Here is a 23680-nt window from a genome sequence, read left to right on the forward strand (position 1 = left end):
GCGTGTGTGACGCTGTGTGAGTGTGTGCGTGTGTGAGGCTATGTGAGTGTGAGTGTGTGTGAGGCTATGTGAGTGTGCACGTGTGTGACGCTGTGAGAGTGTGTCCGTGTGTGACGCTGTGTGAGTGTGTGCGTGTGTGACGTTATGTGAGTGTGCACGTGTGTGACGCTGTGTGTGTGCGTATGTGAGTGTGTGAGGCTATGTGAGTGTGAGGGTGTGATGCTATGTAGGTGTGTGACGGTGTGCGAGTGTGTGACGCTGTGTGAGTGTGTGCGTGTGTAAGGCTATGGGAGTGTGTGAGGCTATGTGAGTGTGTGCGTGTGTGACGCTGTGTGAGTGTGTCCGTGTGTGACGCTGTGTGAGTGTGTGACGCTGTGTGAGTGTGTGACGCTGTGTGCGTGTGTGACGCTGTGTGAGTGTGTGACGCTATGTGAGTGTGCGCGTGTGTGACGCTGTGTGAGTGTGTCCGTGTGTGACGCTGTGTGAGTGTGTCCGTGTGTGACGCTGTGTGAGTGTGTGCATGTGTGACGTTATGTGAGTGTGCACGTGTGTGACGCTGTGTGTGTGTGTGTGTGAGGCTATTTGAGTGTGTGAGGCTATGTGAATGTGAGGGTGTGATGCTGTGTAGGTGTGTGACGGTGTGTGAGTGTGCGCGTGTGTGACGCTGTGTGAGTGTCTAAGGCTATCGGAGTGTGTGCGTGTGTGACGCTGTGTAAGTGTGCGTGTGTGACGTTATGTGAGTGTGCGTGTGTGAGGCTATGTGAGTGTGTGTGAGGCTATGTGAATGTGAGGGTGTGATGCTATGTAGGTGTGTGACGGTGTGTGAGTGTGCGCGTGTGTGACGCTGTGTGAGTGTGTGAGGCTATGTGAGTGTGAGGGTGTGATGCTATGCAAGTGTGTGACGCTGTGTGAGTGTGTGAGGCAGTGTGAGGGTGTGATGCTATGCAAGTGTGTGACGCTGTGTGCGTGTGTGCGTGTGTGAGGCTATGAGTGTGAGGGTGTGATGCTATGCAAGTGTGTGACGCTGTGTGAGTGTGTGCGTGTGTGAGGCTATGTGAGTGTGCGTGTGTGAGGCTATGTGAGTGTGTGTGAGGCTATGTGAATGTGAGGGTGTGATGCTATGTAGGTGTGTGACGGTGTGTGAGTGTGCGCGTGTGTGAGTGTGTGAGGCTATGTGAGTGTGAGGGTGTGATGCTATGCAAGTGTGTGACGCTGTGTGAGTGTGTGCGTGTGTGAGGCTATGTGAGTGTGAGGGTGTGATGCTATGCAAGTGTGTGACGCTGTGTGAGTGTGTGCGTGTGTGAGGCTATGTGAGTGTGAGGGTGTGATGCTATGCAAGTGTGTGACGTTGTGTGCGCGTGCGTGAGGCTATGTGAGTGTGAGGGTGTGACGTTATGTGAGTGTGTGAGGCTATGCAAGTGTGTGACGTTATGTGCGTGTGCGCGTGTGTGAGGCTATGTGAGTGTGAGGGTGTGATATTGTGTGAGGGTGTGACGTTATGTGAGGGTGTGATGCTATGCAAGTGTGTGACGTTGAGTGGGTGTGCGCGTGCGTGACGCTATGTTACTGTTACGTTAGTGCGAGTGTTCATGTGTGTAGTGTACGTACACACACGCGGTGATTCACTCCCCATCTCAGGACTCCTTTCTCTCTCTCTCTCTCTCCCCTCACCGCACTATTTGCCCTTGAGCGGATGATCCGCATTTCTTGCCGCGGAATCTCCCGCGTTCATTGGCGGGCGGTCTTTGCTGGAGAGCCTCCCGTCGTGTCATCGGGGACGCTACGCAGTGCGGTTTGCGCTGCTTGGAACGCTCGAACTGCTGCTCGCACGATCTCCAGGTGAGTGCTCGGCTGCTCGTTCACCTGTCCCGTGATTGTCGAACCAGATTTAATTATATGTAGCCTACCTCACACGTCGCACCTGCGCCGTCTTTTCTTCCCTTTAAAAGGTTTGACTTTGCAGTGACATTTACCGAATGAGACTCCTCAAACATTTTCGATGCGACGTGAAGTTAGAACTGCAGGGATGTAGTTGGAGGTGGTGGAGAAGGGGGTCGTCGTACTCGTACCCCTACCTCCACGTCACGTGACAAGAAATTAATTCCCTCAAAATGCATTTAATCCGTTTTTCCTTTATCTTGTTAAAACACCGTTGTGTCTTAACCCGCCGGGACAGCTTACCTGTCGATGCACCTTGGTGACCACGACCACTCCATTTTGAAAATTTTACCTTTATACCTGCCACCGGCACCGTCCCACCGATGGACGTTACGTCAGTCGGGTGTCCCGTCTGCTAGACAGATGGACCTTGAAACCCCCACGATGTCCTTCATGAAGAGTAGGTGAGTTATCGCCGGCTCTGTGAACGGATTACAAATCACTGCACCTTCAAGCGAACGGCAGGCCTGGCCATCCGAATCGTGAAAGACTTGGGACATAAACATCCCCCGGCCGACCTCAGGAGAAGCAGAGCAGTCGTATAAGATTTCCATCATCATGAATGTGTGTTAAACGACATTTTGGATTATTTTTGTTGTTGAAGTTTCAAACAGGGTGTAGATAAGGTTTGGTGGGATGAACACTCCATCCTGCACCAACCACCAAAGTACCATCCATACTGCAGACAGGAAGGTCAACAGCATGATGATACCTTCACTTCCGTAGACAAGATGATGATGTCCAATACCTACAACTACAACAACAACAATATGCCCCTTATTAACATAATAGATCATATTATTATTTTTTCTTCAATGTAACTTTGAGTCCAAATTTGAAGAACTAGAAGCATCCTTTCCCTTCGGGAGCATCGGCAAGTTGTCTCCCCTGGCAGGATTGCCCATGTCACATGAGCCTGGGTACCGCCAACACGTATGCAAAATTTGACGGAGATCAGGCCAGCCCTATTGTCCACCGAGGGAGTCGCCAAAAGCATTATGTTTTAATCTATGATTTTCACCTGCATATACATACATACATACATACATACCAACATCTATGCATACATACATAAATACACACATACATACATACATAAATACACACATACATACATACATACCAACATCCATGCATACATACATAAATACACACATGACACACATACATACATATACAAACATACATACCAACATCCATGCATAAATACACACATACACATACATACATACATACCAACATCTATGCATACATACATAAATACACACATACACATACATACATACATACATACATACACACATACACATACATACATATACAAACATACATACCAACATCCATGCATAAATAGACACATACACATACATACATACATACCAACATCCATGCATACATGCATAAACACACATACACATATATACATATACATACATACATACATACATACCAACATCCATGCATACATGCATAAATACACACATACACATATATACATACATACATACATACCAACATCCATGCATACATGCATAAATACATACACACATACATACTGTCGTGTGACGACTCTTTGTGGTGAACACCGTAGGGTAGCATGGATGCCCAAACGAGCTTTAACACTCTGAGGCGTTCAGTTCAAAAATATAACGGAGCATACGCATGGGGGCAAGTGGGAGCTCACCTTCACGGATACCCCCGGCAGCCCTCGAACCTGTAATAAATAAACTCACACGAAACGGAATTAAAATGTACAAAAATAAACAGGTTTATTTAATAAAATGCCGGTAACAAAGAAAATGCGCGATAAACTAAATTCCTAAATGGGACGTGCACGCAGCCCGCTCTTCCACGCCGTGCTCGTCCACCCGTCCTCTGCACGGGGAACCGCAGTTCCCGGGCCCCGGCTCTTCCTCCGCACAACCACCGACAAGATCCCGGAACACGGCCGTTCACGATAAGCTTCCTTGAGCCAGAGAGCAAAGTGCAACCGTTTGTATGAGGTCCAGTACGAGAAAGCGCAAGAGGGAATAACGACCGTCCGCTATGGTCTCCAGAACGACAAGGCACAAAGGGGGGCTGAAATCAGCGAAATGTCGATCAGAACATTCTTAACTCCCCACGCGTAAGAGGCCAAAATGTCGGGAACACAGTCTTTTGTTCCTCGGGCTCTGACGTCATCTCAACACGTCTCCCTCCCGACCCTATCAGTGAGTTCCATCTTACCAGTCCTTTCTGTCAATCAAACACCGCCCAATCACCGCTCCTCGGGGCGTGGCCTCACGGATCTTTCGTCCTGTGTGCTTCCAAAGTCAGGGTTGTCAGCGGCAGTGCTTCATGCCTGGCTTCCGGTGGTTTTTATATTGGTGTCTTTAATTAGGGTGTTGATTGCATGGCTTGGCTATGTGTCTAGTGCGGTGTCAAAAGGATCAAAGGGATAAATTAGAGGCATCGACACACAGGGGATTAATTTACCCATAATCCCTGAGCTAATTAACATACCCCACTCCTCGTAAAGGGGACGAAGGTACACTTACACAGCATGGTCTACCGAATCCCTACTTATGGTACATCGAGATGATTCTTCTTTTCACGACAGTCGGAGCACACTACTAATCTATACATTCTACCTGGTTCTGAGGTAATCATTGTCTACCCACTACAAACGTAACACATTATACATACACAGTTACATACATACATTCATACATACATTTATACACACATACATAAATACAAATATACATACATACAAACATGCACAGACATCCATATACACACACACACACACACACACACACACACACACACACACACACACACACACACACACACACACACACACACACACCCATATACATACATACATACATACATACATACATTTAGTATAATGCAGGTGCTGTGTGTGATACAAGTGCAAGATAAACCCACTGGGATTGAGTGGAAATATTTTTTAGTGTATATGGCATATCGAGGAGTTTGTACACGTGTAACATTACATGCAGGACAGCTGGACAGGGACACAAGGAGACAACTAGAACGACACTCTGTAGAGAGCATACGTCCACCTGGCTGAACAGTTTACATTTTGTATCCACTGATAGGTCAGATCTGGATTCGGATCTTCACCAAAATCTAATCGTTTCGTCCTCCTCACATACCGAACCTCTCCACCAAATTTCGTCCGACTCCATCCCCAACCTTTTGAGATATCTTGTTCACAGACAGAAAGACAGACAGACAGAGGTGAAAACACAACTTCCATCCACCTTCGGTGGTGGAGGTAATAAATTGAGTGTGTGATCCCAGGATTGTGAGCCACATGCTCAGGTAGGAATACAATACCAAACACCTGGCAAGGCAATCAACTGATGCCTTGTCTAAAGGTACTTTGTTCAAAGCTAATGTGAGTTTTCAAGATATATTACAAGGGTTGATCAGTATGTTCATGTCCTACTATTGTAGCACAAAAAAAAAATCAAAAGTGATTGTTCAGTGAAAGTTAAAGATTGCTGTTCAATAACTAATAACATCTTATTATAATAGAGCAAACGTACATGGTTATGTATGTATGTATGTATGTACGTATGTATGTATGTATGTATATATATACAATCGTGGCCAAAAATATTGGCACCCTTGCACTTTTTTCAAATAACTCACAATTTTCTCGAAAAATAAGTTTAAATTAACAAAAGTATTTGGTCTCCACAATTCTTTATTTCACTGTTAATATTACAGAACCTTTGCTTTTTTTATTCAGAACTTAATATATCCTTTTATATCAGAAAATATAAAGAAATGGCATTGACAAAATTATTGACACCCTGGACTTAATATTTGGTAGCACAGACTTTGGACAAAATAACTGCAGTCAAGTGCTTCCTATAGCCATGAATGAGCTTCCTCCACCTCTTTACTGGCAGTTTGTCCCACCATTCTTGTGCAAACTGCTCCAGTTCTCCCAGATTTGAGGGGTGCCTTCTCCCAACTGCTGTTTTCAGATCTCCCCACAGGTGTTCAATGGGATTTAGATCTGGACTCATTGCTGGCCACTTCAGAACAGTTCAGCATTTGTCTTGAACCATTCCTGGGTGCTTTTTGAAGTGTGTTTGGGGTCATTGTCCTGCAGCAAGACCCATGACCTTCGATGGAGACCCAGCTTTCTGACACTAGGTTGAACATTTCGCTCCAAAATGCCTTGGTAATCTCCTGATTTCATGATGCCATGTACACATTCAAGGCACTCAGTGCCAGAGGCAGCACAACAACCCCAAAACATCACTAAACCTCCTCCATGTTTGACTGTAGGGAAGGTGTTATTTCCTTTGAAGGCTTCAATTCGTTTTCTGTAAACATAGAGATGATGCGCTTCACCATAAAGCTCTAATTTGGTCTCATCTGTCCACAGGACATTCTCCCAGAAGGGCTTTAGCTTGTTCAGGTGTGTTTTGCCAAACTCCAGTCGGGCTTTCTTTTGTCTCTCTCTCAGCAGTGGGGTCCTCCTGGGTCTTCTACCATAGAACTCCCTTTCATTGAGCAGGCGATGGATGGTGCAAGTAGAAACTGTCGTACCTTGTGTCTGAAGGTCAGCTTGAATCTGTTTGGTAAGTTGATGGAGGTGTTTTCTCCACCATTCAAACAATCCTTCGCTGCAATCTTCAATCAAGTTTTATATTGCGGTCACGTCCAGGGAGGTTGGCTACAGTGCCATGGGCCTTAACTTCCTGATACCATTGCATATGGTGGACACAGAGACATCAAGGTCTCTGCAGATGGACCTGTAGCCTTGAGATTGTCCATACTTTGCTACAATCTTGTGTCTGACCTCCTCAGACAATTCTCTGGTTTTCTTTCTTTTCTCCATGCTCATTGCGGTACACACAGTGCCACAACACAGCAGAATGACTCCTTTTCTCTATTCAAAATGGTTGAATGAGTGATTTTTATATTGCAGGCACCTGCAAATCACCACAGGTGAGTTCAATTCCAAAGTAAAGGAGAATCACCTGCTTGAAATCTCATTATTTCTAACAATTTCTAAAAGGTGTCAATAATATTGTCCCGGCCATTTTGGGATTTCTGTGTGGAATAAGCTAAGATTGAATAATTTTTCAGCTTTTTTTGTTTGTTCCAATGCAAACTAAAGAAATACTTATGTGGATATCAAAATATATTTTAATTTCAACAATTTTCTGGAAGAAATGGTGCATTATTTGACAAAAGTGCAAGGGCGCCAATATTTTTGGCCACGACTGTATGTATGTATGTATACATAGCTAGTTCTTATAAAAAATACAGAGAGTTGGGAAACACGCAAACAGTAGGAATGAGGGACATAATATAAGAAGACTTGGAGGGACAAGCGACCTGCGGAATAATTTTAGCAATGGACACACGGGGTGGACAGGATGTATGTAGCTACAAATTCTCATGAAGGAAAAACTGGAATTTTGGAAAGAGGTATCCTTTGGGAGGGTTAGTGGGGGTCGAGTAGATAATGGTTTTGGATGGGGGATTATCTAAGATGGTAAACAGCTGTATTGAAACCCTGAAGGGAAGATTGAGATTGAAAAGTTTGTGGGAGTTGGATCCACATGTGGGGAAAAGAAGAACGAATGAATGGAGGTGAATTTAATGTTTATATTTAATGAAAGTTAATGGTGGAGGATACCCAGCAGGCGAATGGACCAGGCGGCTGGTTTTGGAGGCCAACTTATGGAAGTGTTGTTTGCCAAAAAAGATCATGGCTGAAAGTGAGACCTAGGAGTTTGAGTGACTGAACATCTTCAAGAAGATTGGTAAGAAAGTATCTGAGAAGGTTCGCTAAACAGGCCTTTCAGAGAGACCGATTGAGAGTGAGGGATTTGTCAGGATTGCAAGACATATTCTCAGTGTTTGACCAGGTTGTGATTTTTCTCTTCAATATCTGAAGAGAGGGAAGAGGTGTCTGCCTGTTTGAAGGATGACGGATGGTACGGCAGAGGATGGAGCCATCCACAAATAGATAAAGGAGATTTTCCAGAGAATCAGAGAGATTGTGGATGCAGATGAAGAATAGGACTGAGCCCAGAACACTCAGGCCTTGACAAAGAGAGGAGAAGAAAGGATTCCATTGAGTGCCACATGTTGTCTACAATAGTTGAGGAATCAGTAAGTCATGTGTGGAGGTGGCCTTGGATGCCATCAGCAGAGAGTTAGAACAGCAAGGCAGGATGCCAGACTGTATTGAATGCTCGAGGTGTGTCTACAGAGATATAGCCCTGATCTCCTGTCTGATGTGGAATGTCTCCATCCATTGTGGGGAAACAGACGTAGCCTGACCTGGTCTGAATCCAAAGTTGCGATCTGAGACGAGGTTGTTGGAGAAAAGGAATGACTTTATGTCAACTGCGATGATGGATTCCATGACTTTGCTGTTGATTGGAAGTAAGCTGATAGGTCTCTAGTTAAGGGAATCTGTTTTTGCACCTTTGTACATGATGCAGTGATGTTCGCAGATTTCCAAAAATATGGAAAATTATTTGGTGAAAAAAGCAGAGAGAGGATGTGCAAGAACAGCGAGCAGGTTTTTAGGTTGCGTGAGCTGATGTCGTCCGGTGCGGTAGCAGAGTCAGAGTTGATGGTTGCCAGAAACCTCTCCACCTTCTCAGGTGCAAAGACACGGGATCCAGGAGCAGATGAGTCCAACTGGGAAGTGGGTACAGAGAGCGAGGGGATAGCAAACAATATTTGGAAGCAAACACAGAATTGAGGTATTCGGCCTTCTCACGAACGGAATTGACTGTGGTGCCATCTGAAGTAAGGGAAGGAATGGAAGGGGAGCATACACCGGAAACAGACTTCGGAAGACAGCACCAGGTTTCAGAGGAGGGAGACAAGTTTGAACGTTCATTGTTGATTTTTATTTCTCTTCGAGTCATGCAAATTAATTTGCATACGTGTTTTAGACCCTCTCCAAGCACACCTTTTTCCAAATACAGTATCCAGATTGTCCTTCCTGAGAGTTTTCGGCTGCATCCATCTTGCCCACCGCAGTGTGTCCTCCCCCTGCAATAATTCTTCACTACCGGTATGTTCCTCGTCCCTCCACGGCATTTGTCTAAGTCTCCCTCTATTTTGTCCGTCAATGCTGCTGTTGAGTACCAGTTCACTGGTAATTCCCTGTTTGTCGTTAAAGGCGGCAAAAAGGGTTGGCGTCAGGAAGGGCATCCGGCCGTAAAACATTGCTTCAAATAGGGGACCGAAAAACAACAACAACCACGGTTCCCGAAAAAGGCCAACCCCCGCTTTGCGGGGAAAAATGGCCTCTAAAGGTGTTTTTTTTAATTTTTTAATGCTGCTGTTGGTGTGTTTCCTCCTCTCTTTCTATTGTTCCTTTTGTCCTATTATGTCTTGATCCATTCTATGTTCTAGCTCATCCACAAGACTCGACCTACACAAAAAACTACCCATCTGACCCAGACACGGGGCAGTGTCGGGTTGGATCAGGCAATTGGAACAGGCATCTGCTCTCGTGGAGAGTTTTATCATCATATTTCAAAATAATAGTGATGACAGTACTTTATCAATGAAGGCAAATTTTGATATACGATTTTATCGTTGAGGTTTTCCGGACATTGTCTATCCTAAAACGTTCGTTTATTTAATTTGGTATTTTCAGAGTGAAAGACCCAGTTGACAAAGCAGAATATCTTGTGAATGAGTGAGTATTAATAGTTGGTAGCGGTTTCCATGTTCCTTCGTCTGCACTCATGGCTGGAAGAGCCACCTCGAACTGTCTAAACAATCAACTATAAACTGTTTAAGAATGTAATCCTCGTATCTGTGATCTCACCTCACTTCAAACAGTGCTCTACCTCAGCATTTCTTTGTTTGTGTGGTAGTGGAGGTCACATGTGACTGCAGTGCTTTGAATAGAATAATGAGTGGCATTGGGTTCTATCTCTGCTGTTTATCTGTGAGACATCGTAGCTGCAGGCGTAGTTTGCTAATTTGAGTTGTATTCCTCCACTACCTTGTGCCATTCATTCGATCATGGAAATTTAGATGGCTCTTTCATCACATAGCCAACCCATGACACTGTAAACAGACTCGGTGGCTTAATGGTTGCAACGTCATCTCTGAGTCTGGGAGGTCAGTGGTTAATTCGAACCTCGGCTGAGTCGTACCAAAGACTTTAAAAATGGTACGTGCTGCTTCCTTGCTTGAAGCTCAGCATTTAAAAGGGATATAACATGGATAAACCCCATGGGTGTAGGAAATTCCTCCTCCATTGCCAAACTGAGAGTGGAGAGAAAGTGATGCTGTAAAGATCACTGTTAGTGCTCAGGGAAGCGATGTTACTTCCCCCCAAATCTAAGTGGCTGTCTTTGTCTGTAATGAAATCTGGAGTTGTATTGTGTACTTGTCTGTGTGTGGGAGTGTGATTTGTGCTACAGTTCCTCCATGAGCCTCAGACCCTATATAAAAACAATAATTTATTTTACTTTTCCCTTTTCTACACATGTCTATGATGTGAAAGGCGCAAACAGTAGAAACAGTTTAATCAATGAACTCTCTGACTCGCTGGAAAATCCTCTCTATCTCTTTGCTGATGAGTCCATTCTCTGCCGCTCCATACCTCATATCTCAGATCGGCAGTCCGCAGCCTCCTCACTCTCTGCAGACCTGGACAAAATCACAGACTGGTCAAACAAGTGGAACATGTCTTTCAATCCTGACAAATCTCACACTCTTAATATGTCTCTCTGAAAAGACCGACTGGACAACCCTCCTATATACGCTCTCAACAATCCTCTCCAAGAAGTTCTGTCACTCAAGCTTTTGGGTCTCACTATCTGCCATGATCTTTCCTGGGAAAAACACATTTCAAATCTGGCCTCCAAAGCCAGTCGCCGACTGGGCATCCTCCGTCGTGCGAAGTCTTTCCTTGGCACACCTGAGCTCCTCACCACATACCAGGCTTTCATCCGCAGCTCAATGGAGTACTGTTCTCCCCTCTGGGCCAGTGCTCCTGCCTTACACCTAGCTCGTCTTTACGCTGTTGAATCCAAAGATTTCAGAATCATTGGAATCTCCCGCGATGAAGCTAACTCCGAGGGCCTTTCACTCACTCACCTCTGGCAGGTTGGTGGTCTTTCTGTCTTCTACCGACTCCTCTCCGGCCTTGCTCCCCCAGCTCTCTCTGTGCTCTGTCCACCAAATATTCCTACAGGTCGCACAAGATCTGCCTGCAACCCTCTTCTGGTTAATCTGCCAAAATCTAGGCTCTCTGCTCACCTTCACTCTTTCATTCCTCTTTTCTCCCACCTCTGGAACAAACTCCCTCACTCTCTTCAATCCCACTCTTCCCTCCAGGTCTTCAACACAGCTGTTCACCACCATCTCTTATCTTCCCCCATCCAAAACCTTGATCTTTTCTAGCCCCGTTAATTCACCCCAGATCCACTTTTTTGAAATACCAACTTCTTTCCTGGAAGTCCTAGCAGTGTGCATCTTTTTTTATACCTCTCCCAACCAACCCCCCCTCTCCCACCCCCCCTTCCCATGCCTCCTCCCCCCAAGCAATCTCCCTCCCACAGATCTCCCGATGTCCCTGTTCTCTACTGTTGTACTTGTGTGCTTCCCTCTCTCTCCCCATCTTGTCTCCTGCTCCCTTTATTATATGTTTTTTATGTGTCTGTTTGTTTTTTTGTGATTAATGTTAGCTCTTACACGAGCCTCGATCTTGCATACAAAAAAAAAAAAAGTAGAAAGTTTTGGAATTGTAGAGCTAAGTGTAGACCATGCATCAGTTAGTGGATTCCTTGGCTTTTCAGGGTGCAAGGAAAAAACTATAGCAAAGTCGACGGCACGCCATCGCAAATCCCCACGCTTCCCATCTAAAGAAAAGTTGAAAATGGCAAAATGCTCCAACAGGAATGACCCAATGTCCCATTTTGAGTTAAAAAAAATTCCCGTTTTGAGCCCTGCAACCCTGAGTCCCCACCTCCTGGTGGACTAGGCGAATTTTTCAGATATTTGTGTTGTTGTAGTGTATGTAGCATTTTTGAGGAAAAGTTGATAAATAGACTTTTTGACTTGCTGATTTACGAGGCCGGCATTTGACTCATTCACCCTGAAAAATGCAAAACAAAACACATACGCAAGTCGTGGAAAGAAAATATTCACATGGAGCACAGATCTATGAAACAATAAACACAGCTTATTATTATTATTACTATATTGTCTAATTATATTAATATATATTGCATTTCAGGTTAGAATGGAGTCGTTAATGCAACTGAAAAGGACCAGCAGCTGGTGTGGAGCATATGAAGATTGCATTATATGCCACCAGAGTAAATCAGAAAAACTTTTTGAAGCCACAGAAAAAGGACTATTGTCTCTTCGCGAAGCAACATCGTCACGCCACAAATTAAGAGACGAAAAGAATCGTGATGTGATTGATAGAATCACATTCCTGCTAAGTGCTGATTCCTCGCAGGTACTAGTGTGGCATAAATCATGTTATGCTGTGTGCACAGACAAAGGATAAATCAAACGCCTTGAACAATCGACCAGTACTGAGAGTGCTCCATCCTCAAGTTTCAAGGGTTCAACCATGTGCAGAAGCTCACAGTACCGCTACAAGTTTACGCAGTCGCATGAAGGCCATGAACTGGAAAGCATGCATGTTCTGGCAAGACTCTGATTCGAAAGTGAAACTTTCTTAAGTAGCATCATTGAAAATGAGCAAGGAGATACTCGATTCTTAAAAAATATGACCAGTAGCTTAGTGTACGACTTGCTGCGGTACGTGATCTAATAGCTGCTGAAGGGTAGTATCACCCATATTGTTACAAGCAGTTCTTGCGAACCACGACTAAAACGAAGGAAGAAGCACAGAACACTGACCTATCAATAATCTGGCTAACCAAGGAGTCGAAATATGCTGCCGGTCAAGGCCACGTACTGGAACTTACAGAAGTGTGGAATCGCTACTGTGAACTTGCCATTGAAGCTGGAGTGGATGTTCCACAATATTTTGTCAACCGTCGAATGACATTTAGAGAACAGCTTTCCACACACATCAGAGATGTATATGACTTCATCGTACTACGTGACCAAGCTCCAGGTGATAGAAAAACTGTCTTGGTACCGAACAAATTTTCCCATGTACCTATCTCCAAAATGACAAGCCAGAATGACGAGGAAATGATCTCTCCAGTTCCACATTTTAAGGCAAACGATGAGGAGTTCTTGTCGATGATTCACATAGCACTGAAATTACGATCGGATATACTTATAGTCAACCACCTTATAAAGGTCTGTCTGTCCACGAGAAAGATGCAATGTCATGTGTACCAGAGAGCCTGTACAATGTACATGTTCATACGTTTTCTTATTGGTGGACAAGAAGTTTTTCAACACATGTCCACTGGCTCCCCATCTGCTTTCACAGCACCCACTGCTTTCACTGGCTCCCCATCCCCCAGAGAATCCAGTACAAAATCCTCCTCTTGACCTACAAAGCCCTCCATAACCTGGCCCCATCCTACCTGACTGACCTCCTCTCCAGACACACTCCCACCCGCAACCTCTGCTCTGCTGGCGCCAACCTCCTGACCCCCCCCCCCCCCCATGCGGACCAAATTCAGATCCTGGGGGGACAGGGCCTTCTCCATCGCTGCTCCCACCCTCTGGAACTCACTACCTCACACCATCAGAGACTCCTCCTCACTCACCACATTCAAAACATCACTCAAGACCCACCTGTTCAACACTGCATTTAACATTTAACCCACAGCATTTAACCCCTGACTATCTCTTCTCCTTCTCCTTCCTTTTGCTTTGATTATTTACCTGTTGATTTTTGTCTTTTTGCACTTGTTTTTTTGTACTCTGTCAAAGCGTCTTTGGGCTTCTTGAAAAGTGCTATATAAAATAAATGTATTATTATTATTATTATTATTATTATTATTATTATGTCCTCCTCAGGTACTGATGGTGATGAACTATTACCAGAAGAAGAGGACTTTGATTCAGACGAAAGTATACTGATGTCTTTGATTCTGAAGTACAGTCTCGCGTTCTTAGTGTGTGTCAAGATTTGGTGTATATCACTTCTGGAGGCAAGAAGTGGACCCCAAAACATATTGCCCTTGCTAGCACTTTACACCAGGCAACACACTCGAAGCAACTGGTACAGTTATTTCATAAGGCGGGGCATACACTAAGTTACAGAGATGTCTTGCGGATAAACACTTCTTTAGCCGAAGTTACACTGAGAAGCATGGATGAAACAAACGGTGCTGTGATCAAGAGGACTATGAATTGCTGATTCCCTTTCACACAATAACTGGGTGTGACACAGTTTCTCACATAGCAGGTCACAGCAAGAGAACATCATGGGAGATGTTTAAGAATAATCGTCACCTGCTGGCGAACTTGGGAAAGCACCCACTCACTGATGACACCATAAAGTCTGCGGAACAATTCATTTGTAAAATGTATCATCAGGATGACATAGTTACCTGTGATGAGGTCCGTGCAAGACTGTTTTGCAAATGTAGATCTCCTAAAGCACTTTTTCCCACATATGATGCAGTGAGATTTCACATACTGAGGGCTCACTACCAGGCTATGGTAATATGGTATGGAGACAAGCCATGTGTGCTCACCCACACCTGCCTTCACCAGTTGGCCATGGATGAATATTACAGGATAATAAGCTGATGCCACAACTCATGTCTCTGCCACCAGTACTAGACATTTGTGAAGAGTTCATCTCATGTGGCTGTGCTTGGGATGCTCAACACAACGATGCAGTTGTAAAAAAAAAGAAGAAGCAACTTGTATTGCACTGGGGCCTGCAAATGTAGTTCAGGTACTGACGTATGTAGAAATCATGAAAGTATCCCAATCCAAACCAGCTAAGAAGAATAAGAAGATGGGGACTTGAGTTTCCAGTGATTATGGAGCTGGTAGCTTCTGAAAATATAATGTAATAGACCACTTTCACATGGGTGGAGGTTGGGTAAAGTGGTTGGTGGGGTGCAGAACGACTTGGGTCCCCGTCTCGCACCCTGACTGACACCTTATAACTGAAAACTGAAGTTGGTGAACAATTTTTTTGTGTTTAGGAAAGAAAAATTGTGTTGGAAAACCAGTTTACCAACTTTTCCCCAAAAATGCCTGCAGTAGTTATTTTCTGGGAAAAGTGGCCTAGTCTATGGGGCATGAACCCCGAAAAGTCTAAATAACAAAAATAAATAAATAAATAACAACCGCCCTCCTCTCCCCCTCAACAAAAACCCCAAGTAAACCCAAAATAAGATCTATAGTCTAACAACGGCGTAGCTACAGAAATGTCTTACTGATTGAATCAAGCGTTCTACTTGTCAATTTATGACATCATAATGAAGGCACCTATGACATCATTAACATATTATTCCCCATGGGGAATAAATAATTTACAATGAGCCACCTTTCAATTTTTTGCATGAAGGAGTGTCAGAGATATAAAGGTGCAATTTCTTTTTTGGGTTTTCCAAGATGGCGCCTACACCACGTGACCTATGACGTCATAATTATCATTAAAAATTTCTACAGGAGGAGGCCTATGGTGAAAATTTTGTGTCAATTGGACCAACGATTGCAGAGAGAACAAATTTTAAAGGGAATAAACCCGCAAATTGCTGGTGGAAGGGACATACATAAATACGGACAGACAAACACATATGGACAGACAAACACATACGGACAGACATTCGAACCCAGGATCCTAGGATCCCAAGCCGGCACCCTAACCACTGAGCCAACACCAGGATACACCAGGATTAAAACAAATAAATAACAGGACAGTGGTTGCAACTATAGATAAGAGAACAAGCTCACCTGCATTGTTGTTGGTTTTATGCAGTGTATGATGATGATACCACCTTTCCCTAAACCATCTTGTGAAACTCCCCTGATTATATTAACGTCAGAAGGGGTGATAATGATAATACCAGAAATAACAAGCTGTGTATTCGTATTCCAAGGGCCTCATTAAGCACTAAGCACAGGCTTAATACACCCTTGTGTTGAGTGTGGAGTAGAATTAGCTGGGAGGATCGCTAATAGGTATGCACACTCACCTTTGAGCTGTCTATCTTGGTTTGAATGTCAGCACAGCCGTAAACTGTCAGCCTGGTATTTTGATTTAAAGGCGATACATACGGTACAGGTACTGTTGCGTCACCCTCAAACAAATTCCAAAATTATTGCCTAAAACCGTGGAGAGCAAGTGGTCTGGTCATCCTGGATATTCCATTGATCCCAGGTTGCAATCTTGCAATCCCAGAGAGTGATTTAACCAGACTTGGTGGCAAAATGGTTAGAGCGTCCGCTCTGAGTCTGGGAGGTGGGCGGTTTGAACCAGGCCCCTGCCAAGCCCCACGTTCTCAGGGGTCAACACAATCGGCTGCATGGTCACACACCTGACAATCAAAATCAGGTGAGGATGTCAACAAACGACCAAATTAAGAGGAAATCTCCTCACGCTCCTGTGATCCCCCAATCGGTGAATTCCTGCTTGTTTTAACGATTTGCCTTCAATGAGCCATCCCACTGTGCACTGAAGAGATATCCTAGCCCAACCTAAAATTATTCCCACTAGCAACGGTACCTGCCCTGCGGGCGGGGCTTCAATTGCGAGGCCCAAATGAAAAGGCAAAATATCAGGAATTGAAGGCTTTTTTAATTTTAAACTATTTATCTAAACATCCGTTAAATCATATCACACGCAAATCATCAAAATCTAAACAGTATTTGTGGAATTTCAATAAAAGCCACATCACTGTTCATATTGGTAAATATTATTCCACCATCGTGTTTGGGAAAACTGGAAAACTGGAAAAATTGGAAATTGGGGAAAAAAATTGGAAAAACAATACAGCCTATTTTACTCCAGGGGGTCCCAGGATTACCCACCCAAAATTTCGCTGCGATCGGTTCAGCCGTTTTTGCGCCACCTTTGAACGGACGGACAGACATTTGGTGAATTATAGTAAGATTTGTTTTCTATGGTTCTCAGCAACTGTTTGTCATGGCTGCCTGCACCTCAGAAGTCCAACCGGTCGATTTCATTTCATTATGTGGTCGTGTAAAGTTGAAAATTGGAATTTGATTAGGCCCTATACCGTGAACTTGCTTTTTTTCGTTGCTTTCTCTACTTCGTCCGTCCACGCAGCAAGAGACAGACTAGAAATTTTTCTTGATTTTTATTTATTTATTATTATTGAAATTCACCCTAAACTAGGCTAAGAGCCACTACATGTGAAAGGCTACTGAGAAAAAAAAAGAGGAAAACTCAAAACCTTCACCTAGTCCTGAAACAAGGAAACGCATTCACAAGACCACTGTGCGGATGAGTTGGGTAGGTGACAAGAACAAGCCAATTAGATTTTAGTTCGGGTCTGGATCCAGATCCGGCATATCAGTGGGATACAAAACGTAAACTGTTCAACCTGGTGCAGTTATGCGCTCCACCGAGTGCCCTTCTAGTTTTTTTGTTGTTGAGTACAAAGGGGACATGGATGGGCTTTACATTTTGAGACATTTATGGCGGACGTTCTGATTTTTTAAGGAAAAGAGGCTAAAGGATAACACCTGTTGATTTCATATAGCAGGCAGGTCGGTGGCTTCTGTGGTTGTGTCCACCTCTCCTCCAATCTAGCTCCTTCTGCTCCCTCGCCCCTTCCCAGAAACTCCAGGATGCGCACAGTTGTTCCATAGGAACCCCCGCCAGGTCAAACTCGTAAAATCCAGGTTGACGTCAACTCTTTTGTTCTTATTTTCTCTTCTTTGTGCACCTGCTTTACTGAGGTTATTGCTCCAGGACTTCTAGGAGACGGTGCACTACCATCCTGAATCCTAGTCTAACCCTCTTAATTGCAGAGTGCTGTGTTTCCTCCCCTCCTCCCTCATTTCCTGTTTATACATTATCTTCTTTAGTGTTCAACTTGCCTCACAGCCACACAGTCAGTTCAGATCTTGCTCTTCCATGAGCCTCGATCTCGGAAAGAAAGATTTATAAAAAGTGTGAGGCCATCTTCCTCAGGTTGGAATGAGGTTGAAGCTTCATTTTGTGGTTTTTATTGGCAGTCAGTTTACCTTTTACCCCCTTTGTTTTGCCACTCCGCATGTCTTCACATGCAGCCTTGTTAACTCAAATGTGCAATCCAAGTTCACACACCTATTTTTTTTTTAAACTGAGTTATTTTCACATCAGTCCACTGACAGACGAATTCCGATTCCATCATTCTGGATGTGATCCCAAAATTCTGTTTCCAATTGAGTTTCCAAAAAAAAACCCACAAAAAATCGTAAATCGGCCACAGCCAGGATGACGAACCAACCGGTCGGGTTACCAGAAAGCAACTTTTTATTTGATGTAAAATGTCACTTGGAAACTAATGATCAGAGACTTTACAGTTGTTCAACGGTGGATTGCTTTAGTCTCTGCTTCCAAAACCTCTTCTGGTGAAATTGCCAAAATCAAGACTCTCTGCTCACCTTCACTCCTTCATTCCTCTTTACTCCCGCCTCTGGAACAAACTCCCTCACCCTCTTCAATCCCACTCCTCCCTCCATGTCTTTAAAACAGCTGTTCACCACCATCTCTTATCCCCCATCCAAAACCGTGATCTCTTCTACCTCCGTTAATTCACCCCAAATCCACTTTTTTTTGGGAAATACCGACTTTTTTCTTTCCTGGATATTCCAGCAGTGTCGATGTGTTTTATACTTTCCCCCCAACCCCCACCTTCCCATGCCTTCTCCCCCCAAGCCTCCTCCCTCCCACAGATCTTCCAATGTCCCTGGTATCTGCTGTTGTACTTGTGTGCTTCCCTCTCTCTCCCCGTCTTGTCTCCCACTCCCTTTTTTGTATGTTTTGTGGGTCCATTTTTTTTTTTTTTTTTGTGATTGATGTTAGCCCTTACATGAGCCTCGATCTTGTATACAAAAAAGAAGAAGAAAAAAGGGCAAATTCGGTAAACATGGCCTCAAAGTCTGCGCAGACTATTAGTTACTGGAAACACTTCCTTCTGGCTGGACAAACTTTCCTGCAGAATATCAAATTTGTAACTATCACTGCACCATTGTTAACTGTGATAATCCCCATAATACTGGTTCTCATACTATTAACATTCGTCGTAAAAAAAAATTCACCCCAGTAATGTTAAAATGTCTGGTGTAACGTGTAAGGGAGTTTTCTGTTGCCCGCCGTGAAGCGTGCCAGCGGGTTGTTTATAATGATTCCTGCCCCGTCTTGTCATTGGAATGTTGATGGTTCTCCATTTTCTTTATGCTACTTGCAGGGTCGGGCATCTGAGAATGCCGGTGGTAACAAGGACCTGAATCTAACTGTGGGGAGTGCGTTAACATCCTGCGATCAAACGGTTACCAAGCATTGCTGACCCGCCAGGAAGCGGCACCTTGATATAACAAGAAAGGGGACAATTTCTTTATTGAAGGTTTGGTTCATCCTTATTACTGCCTCGAATAATAATGAAATCGAGAAAGCTTTTCATTCCGGTGTGGCTGCGACATCCTTTAATCAGACGTCTACTAGATGTCTTCTTTGATGCCTTTTTCTTTTCTGAAGTTGCTTTTCCAGTTTATTTGTTTTTTTCTTACAGAACCACCTTTAGAGGCCATTTTTACCCCACAGAGCAGGGGTTGGCCTTTTTTGGGCACCGTGGTCCCCTTTTTTTGGAGCAATGTTTTATGGCCGGATGCCCTTCCTGCCGTCAACCCTGTTAGTCGCCTCTTGCGACACACAGGGAATTACCAGTGAGCTGGTACTCAATTTGCCGACCTCGGAAGGATGACAGGCTGAGTCAACCCCCCTGGCGTTAATTCAGCGATCGATCGGGATTCAAACCCAGGATCCTAGGATCCCAAGCCAGCACCCTAACCGCTAAGCCAACACCAGGCTAACTCACAGCATGCAGTCATTTTATGTAGCTGCTTGTACATGTATCACATGCAGCATAAGGACCTTATAAGATGTAAGTGCACTTTTTTTCTTTTTATATACAGGATCGAGGCTTGTGTAAGAGCTAACATTTATCACACAAAAATCAAACAGACAAACAAAGTATATAATAAGGGTAGCGGTAGACAAGATGGGGAGAGAAGGGGAAGCACACAAACACAACATTTGGGAGCAGGGACATCGGGAGAAATGTGGGAGGGGGAGGGCTTGGGGGGAGGTGGGAGAGGTATAAAACATATGAACACTGCAAGGACTTCCAGGAAAGAAGTTGGAATTTCCAAAAAAAAAAAAAAAGTTTTGGGATTTGGAGTTTTGGGATTTGACCCCCGATTCATGCCCCATGGGTATGGAATTTTGGGTCACAGGGGTGAAAACAGGAAGAAAAAAAAGACTCAACTTTGATATTTGATAATTTCTGGTGGAATTTTTTGCCATATTTCAACTTTGCTCTAGGTTTGGAAGCAGTGGGATTTGCGATGGCGCGCCCCTCCAAGTTAAAGTTCAAGGTCAAATGGTGGTTTGAAAATAAAAAAACGCGTTTTTTTGTCATTGCTCAATTTTGCCAATGTGGAATCTCAAACACTGTTTGGCCTTCCAAGATGTTCTTGCATCATAATAGTGTACCTGCACTGAAGTTGTGCACCTGATATTTGATTGGTGTCTTTGACCTACTTTTTTTGGATTGTGACCTAATTAACAAAAAACACGTTTATGATCATAACTTGAATAATGTTCCCCAGATTTTCATGATGTTGAGTCTTATGGATAGATTGTAGATGGGGACACATTTTCGTTATCTACACTATATCCCTAAATGTTGAAGGTCAAGGTCATATGGCGGTCCAAAATCTTGATCTGCAGGAGAAGGTGCCCAGGAGGCTTACCCTTGGCGATCACTTTATGATCACAGATATGTAGTTACCTGTGACGAATGCTCGTTCTCTGACGTTTTTTGCATTCTTTATTCAGATCTGTAGCTCAGGTAACTGTCACTTGTCAAATGATATAATGCAATGACATTCTGCAGTGACAACGTCAACATGGATCGCTGGAAGCACCGCAGCAATAAAGCCACGCAGGAACCGGAAGACAACAGTAAGTACCGCATCACATTGCAGTCCAAGCACTTGTCACAGCTGTTGCTTCCGAATGCCTCAGGTGAATTAGTGGCAATTATCTTTGCAGGTCTTCCTTATGGCTGGGAGAAGATAGAAGATCCGGAATATGGCACTTACTACCTTGAGTATGTTTAACCTTGTTTTATTTTGAGGTGCTGATAGATAGACAAATATATTTCACCCATTGTACACAGGTACACATTGTGATGGGCAAAGTCTTTGGTTTATGGGTATTTATGGCACATACTGACATTTCAGACTTCCTGATATCTGCTTTGGAACATATAATGATAACTCATGGTGTCCCAGCTAACACAACACCGTTGGGCCAACGGTGTTGTTAGCAGGGGTAGCATTCCTACCCCAAAGGGTATCGAGCTTAATTTAACGAATGCTTTGTTGTGCAACACCCAAAAATGTGAGCAATGCAGACAAATTCATATGCAAACTGCCTTGTCATTTGTATTTTTAATAATTCTGACCTTTATTACATTGCCGGGGGTCACTATATTGAAAATATGTAATGACTGAAAGAAATGTATTTGCGTCTCCAAATTCTCTCTTACGTAATCACAACAATCGCTTCCTCTTGAAAGCAAAACGAGCTTTCCAAACACTGATAGAGATCTTTCTCCACCGTTTGTTTGTCATTATGAAAGTTGTTGATGCTGACCCAGGTGAGAGCATTTGGTTTTCCGTTTCTTAATGGAATGCCTTACCTTTCCAAACGGTGAATTGCATTAAAGACCACCTTTCGCCCTCGTTTTTTTGGGAGCGTGTTTAAACTCGCAGAATCGGCGAAAAAGAGAACAACTGAGAAATAGTTGTGGTAGTGACATACAAAGCATTTTATCTTGTGGCTGACATGTTTTGAGTCGCTGAATGTCCTTGCATATGTTTGTACAATGGCACGTAGTGGGCGTAGTGGGCGTGCGAGCTAGGGAGGGAGGAAGGCCCTCGTCATGCAGATGCAGTGGAATGAAAAATAAAACAGGAAGATGATTATGTAATTGTTATGTAAACTATTTGACTTCTTTTTGGTATTTGTGACATTTTTACGAGGCAAATTCTAAAGCATTTTCATAGTTTGGAGGTGTGTAGTGAAATTGGCGGAATCAAAACCAGTCGTACCAAAGGGTAAATGCTTATGCAATGATTCGGATTTTATTGTTTACTTTATAAGAATGTTGAAATGGAAAATTTAGTCTCTCTCTCACTCTCACGATATGGCTTTCGAGGCCATATAGACACATATATTGTTTATGCATTGGAAGAAAGTGGAGTCAACGAGGGTGAATTGGACAGCTATGGAGGGTAGCATCCATGAAAGAATAAAGAGGGTTCCATTGTCTTTGTTTGCACAATATGCAAATGCTTATTTTAGTAGTTAAAAATAAATATGAAAAAACATTATCAAGATAATTAATTAATTATTAGCACAATTTTGCATTGTAACGTTAGAGGGGGCGAAAAGGCCCTCTCTACCGCTCAGTCAATTGAATGGCGAATCAGCTTCTAATAATGCAACACCCATGGCTGAAATACCATCAGGATTACCAAGTGGATGTAATCGGCGTACAGCGATTTAAAACACTTGTGTAAGTGCGGACGCAATTTTTCCGCAAAGCGGGTTATAACGCCAATCACTGTTGATAGCAGTTTTCCGTGACGTCACTGCATCCAGACTGTTCGCTGGAAGGCCGCCATTTTGGAGGAGAATCTAAATGAACAAAATAAATAACCTACAAAAGCGATGATTTGTGTATTGGTGTTAAATGTGTGGTGATGAGTTCTAAAACGGTTTTGAACTATTTTGCGCTTGACAAATTAAGTCCCGTCTCTGGTCCTTCCCCTCATTAATGGTGGACAGCCGACATACAGGATGTGGGATGATATTACGATGAAACTCAGTAAAACGCTACCTAATCCCATTCCTTCATGGCGACATTGGATGTCCAACAATATTGATGTTTATTCCAATAATGGAGGGGGGAGAAAAAGAAGAAGCTGACACAGATGCAAGCAATAGTTCATAATTTTTACCCCTTTTCTTGCCAATGATACCAACGATGGTCTTATAACTATGCCTTGTACTCTTTTATACGGGGGAATGGGACACAGATAAAGGGCATGAGACCTTCCTGCGTGGGCCAAATGCTCGCGAATGTGGCCCAGGTTGCTCTGCCTGCAACTCCCAGTTCCTCGCACTCTCTCATGCATGCATTCTCTCCCTGTACAGTATCAGGGAATCCCACCAATCTGTGCCATGGGCGGTCTATCGGGGTTGAGTTGGGGGGTCCTGGTGGCGTGCTGCAGCTCCAGTCGGGTGGCTGAGAGCTAGCAGGACAAAACTCAATCTGTCGAGCTGGAAAGAGCACTCTTACCTATCTTTTCATTCTTTTTTGTGTTCCTTCTCACGACGCTGCCCTGCTCTGATTGGTCTGCCGTTGCTGCCATGCAGCAAATGGTCATTGGCTAGTGGGCCACGTGCAGCACCCATTGGGCCACCGAAGGAAGGAGAATTACACGAGAGATATACGATCGGGCAGTTTGAAGAATATACGAGAATGTGAAGGCAGGGCTTAGACACGGA

The 23680-nt window shown here is 43.9% G+C and overlaps 1 protein-coding gene across 4 annotated transcripts in view; it reads left to right on the plus strand.

The window, feature by feature from the left end:
* The first annotated feature begins 1591 nt into the window (after nt 1–1591).
* LOC137438178 (membrane-associated guanylate kinase, WW and PDZ domain-containing protein 1-like) overlaps nt 1592–23680 on the plus strand; it is a 139032-nt gene continuing 116943 nt past the window's right edge. For 2 of the 4 annotated variants that reach the window (XM_068133189.2, XM_068133190.2), the window contains exons 1-3: nt 1592–1839; nt 20997–21064; nt 21155–21212. In XM_068133189.2, coding sequence (XP_067989290.2) covers nt 1694–1839; nt 20997–21064; nt 21155–21212 — 272 coding nt within the window. In that variant the 5' untranslated portion in view covers nt 1592–1693. Of the gene's footprint in view, nt 1840–19289; nt 19446–20996; nt 21065–21154; nt 21213–23680 lie in introns of all 4 variants that reach the window. The other 2 variants (XM_078766506.1, XM_068133191.2) reach the window with 2 other exon arrangements.

The sequence above is a fragment of the Myxine glutinosa genome, chromosome 12, assembly GCF_964187855.1.
Source record: "Myxine glutinosa chromosome 12, kmMyxGlut1.1, whole genome shotgun sequence".
NCBI lineage: Eukaryota > Metazoa > Chordata > Myxini > Myxiniformes > Myxinidae > Myxine > Myxine glutinosa.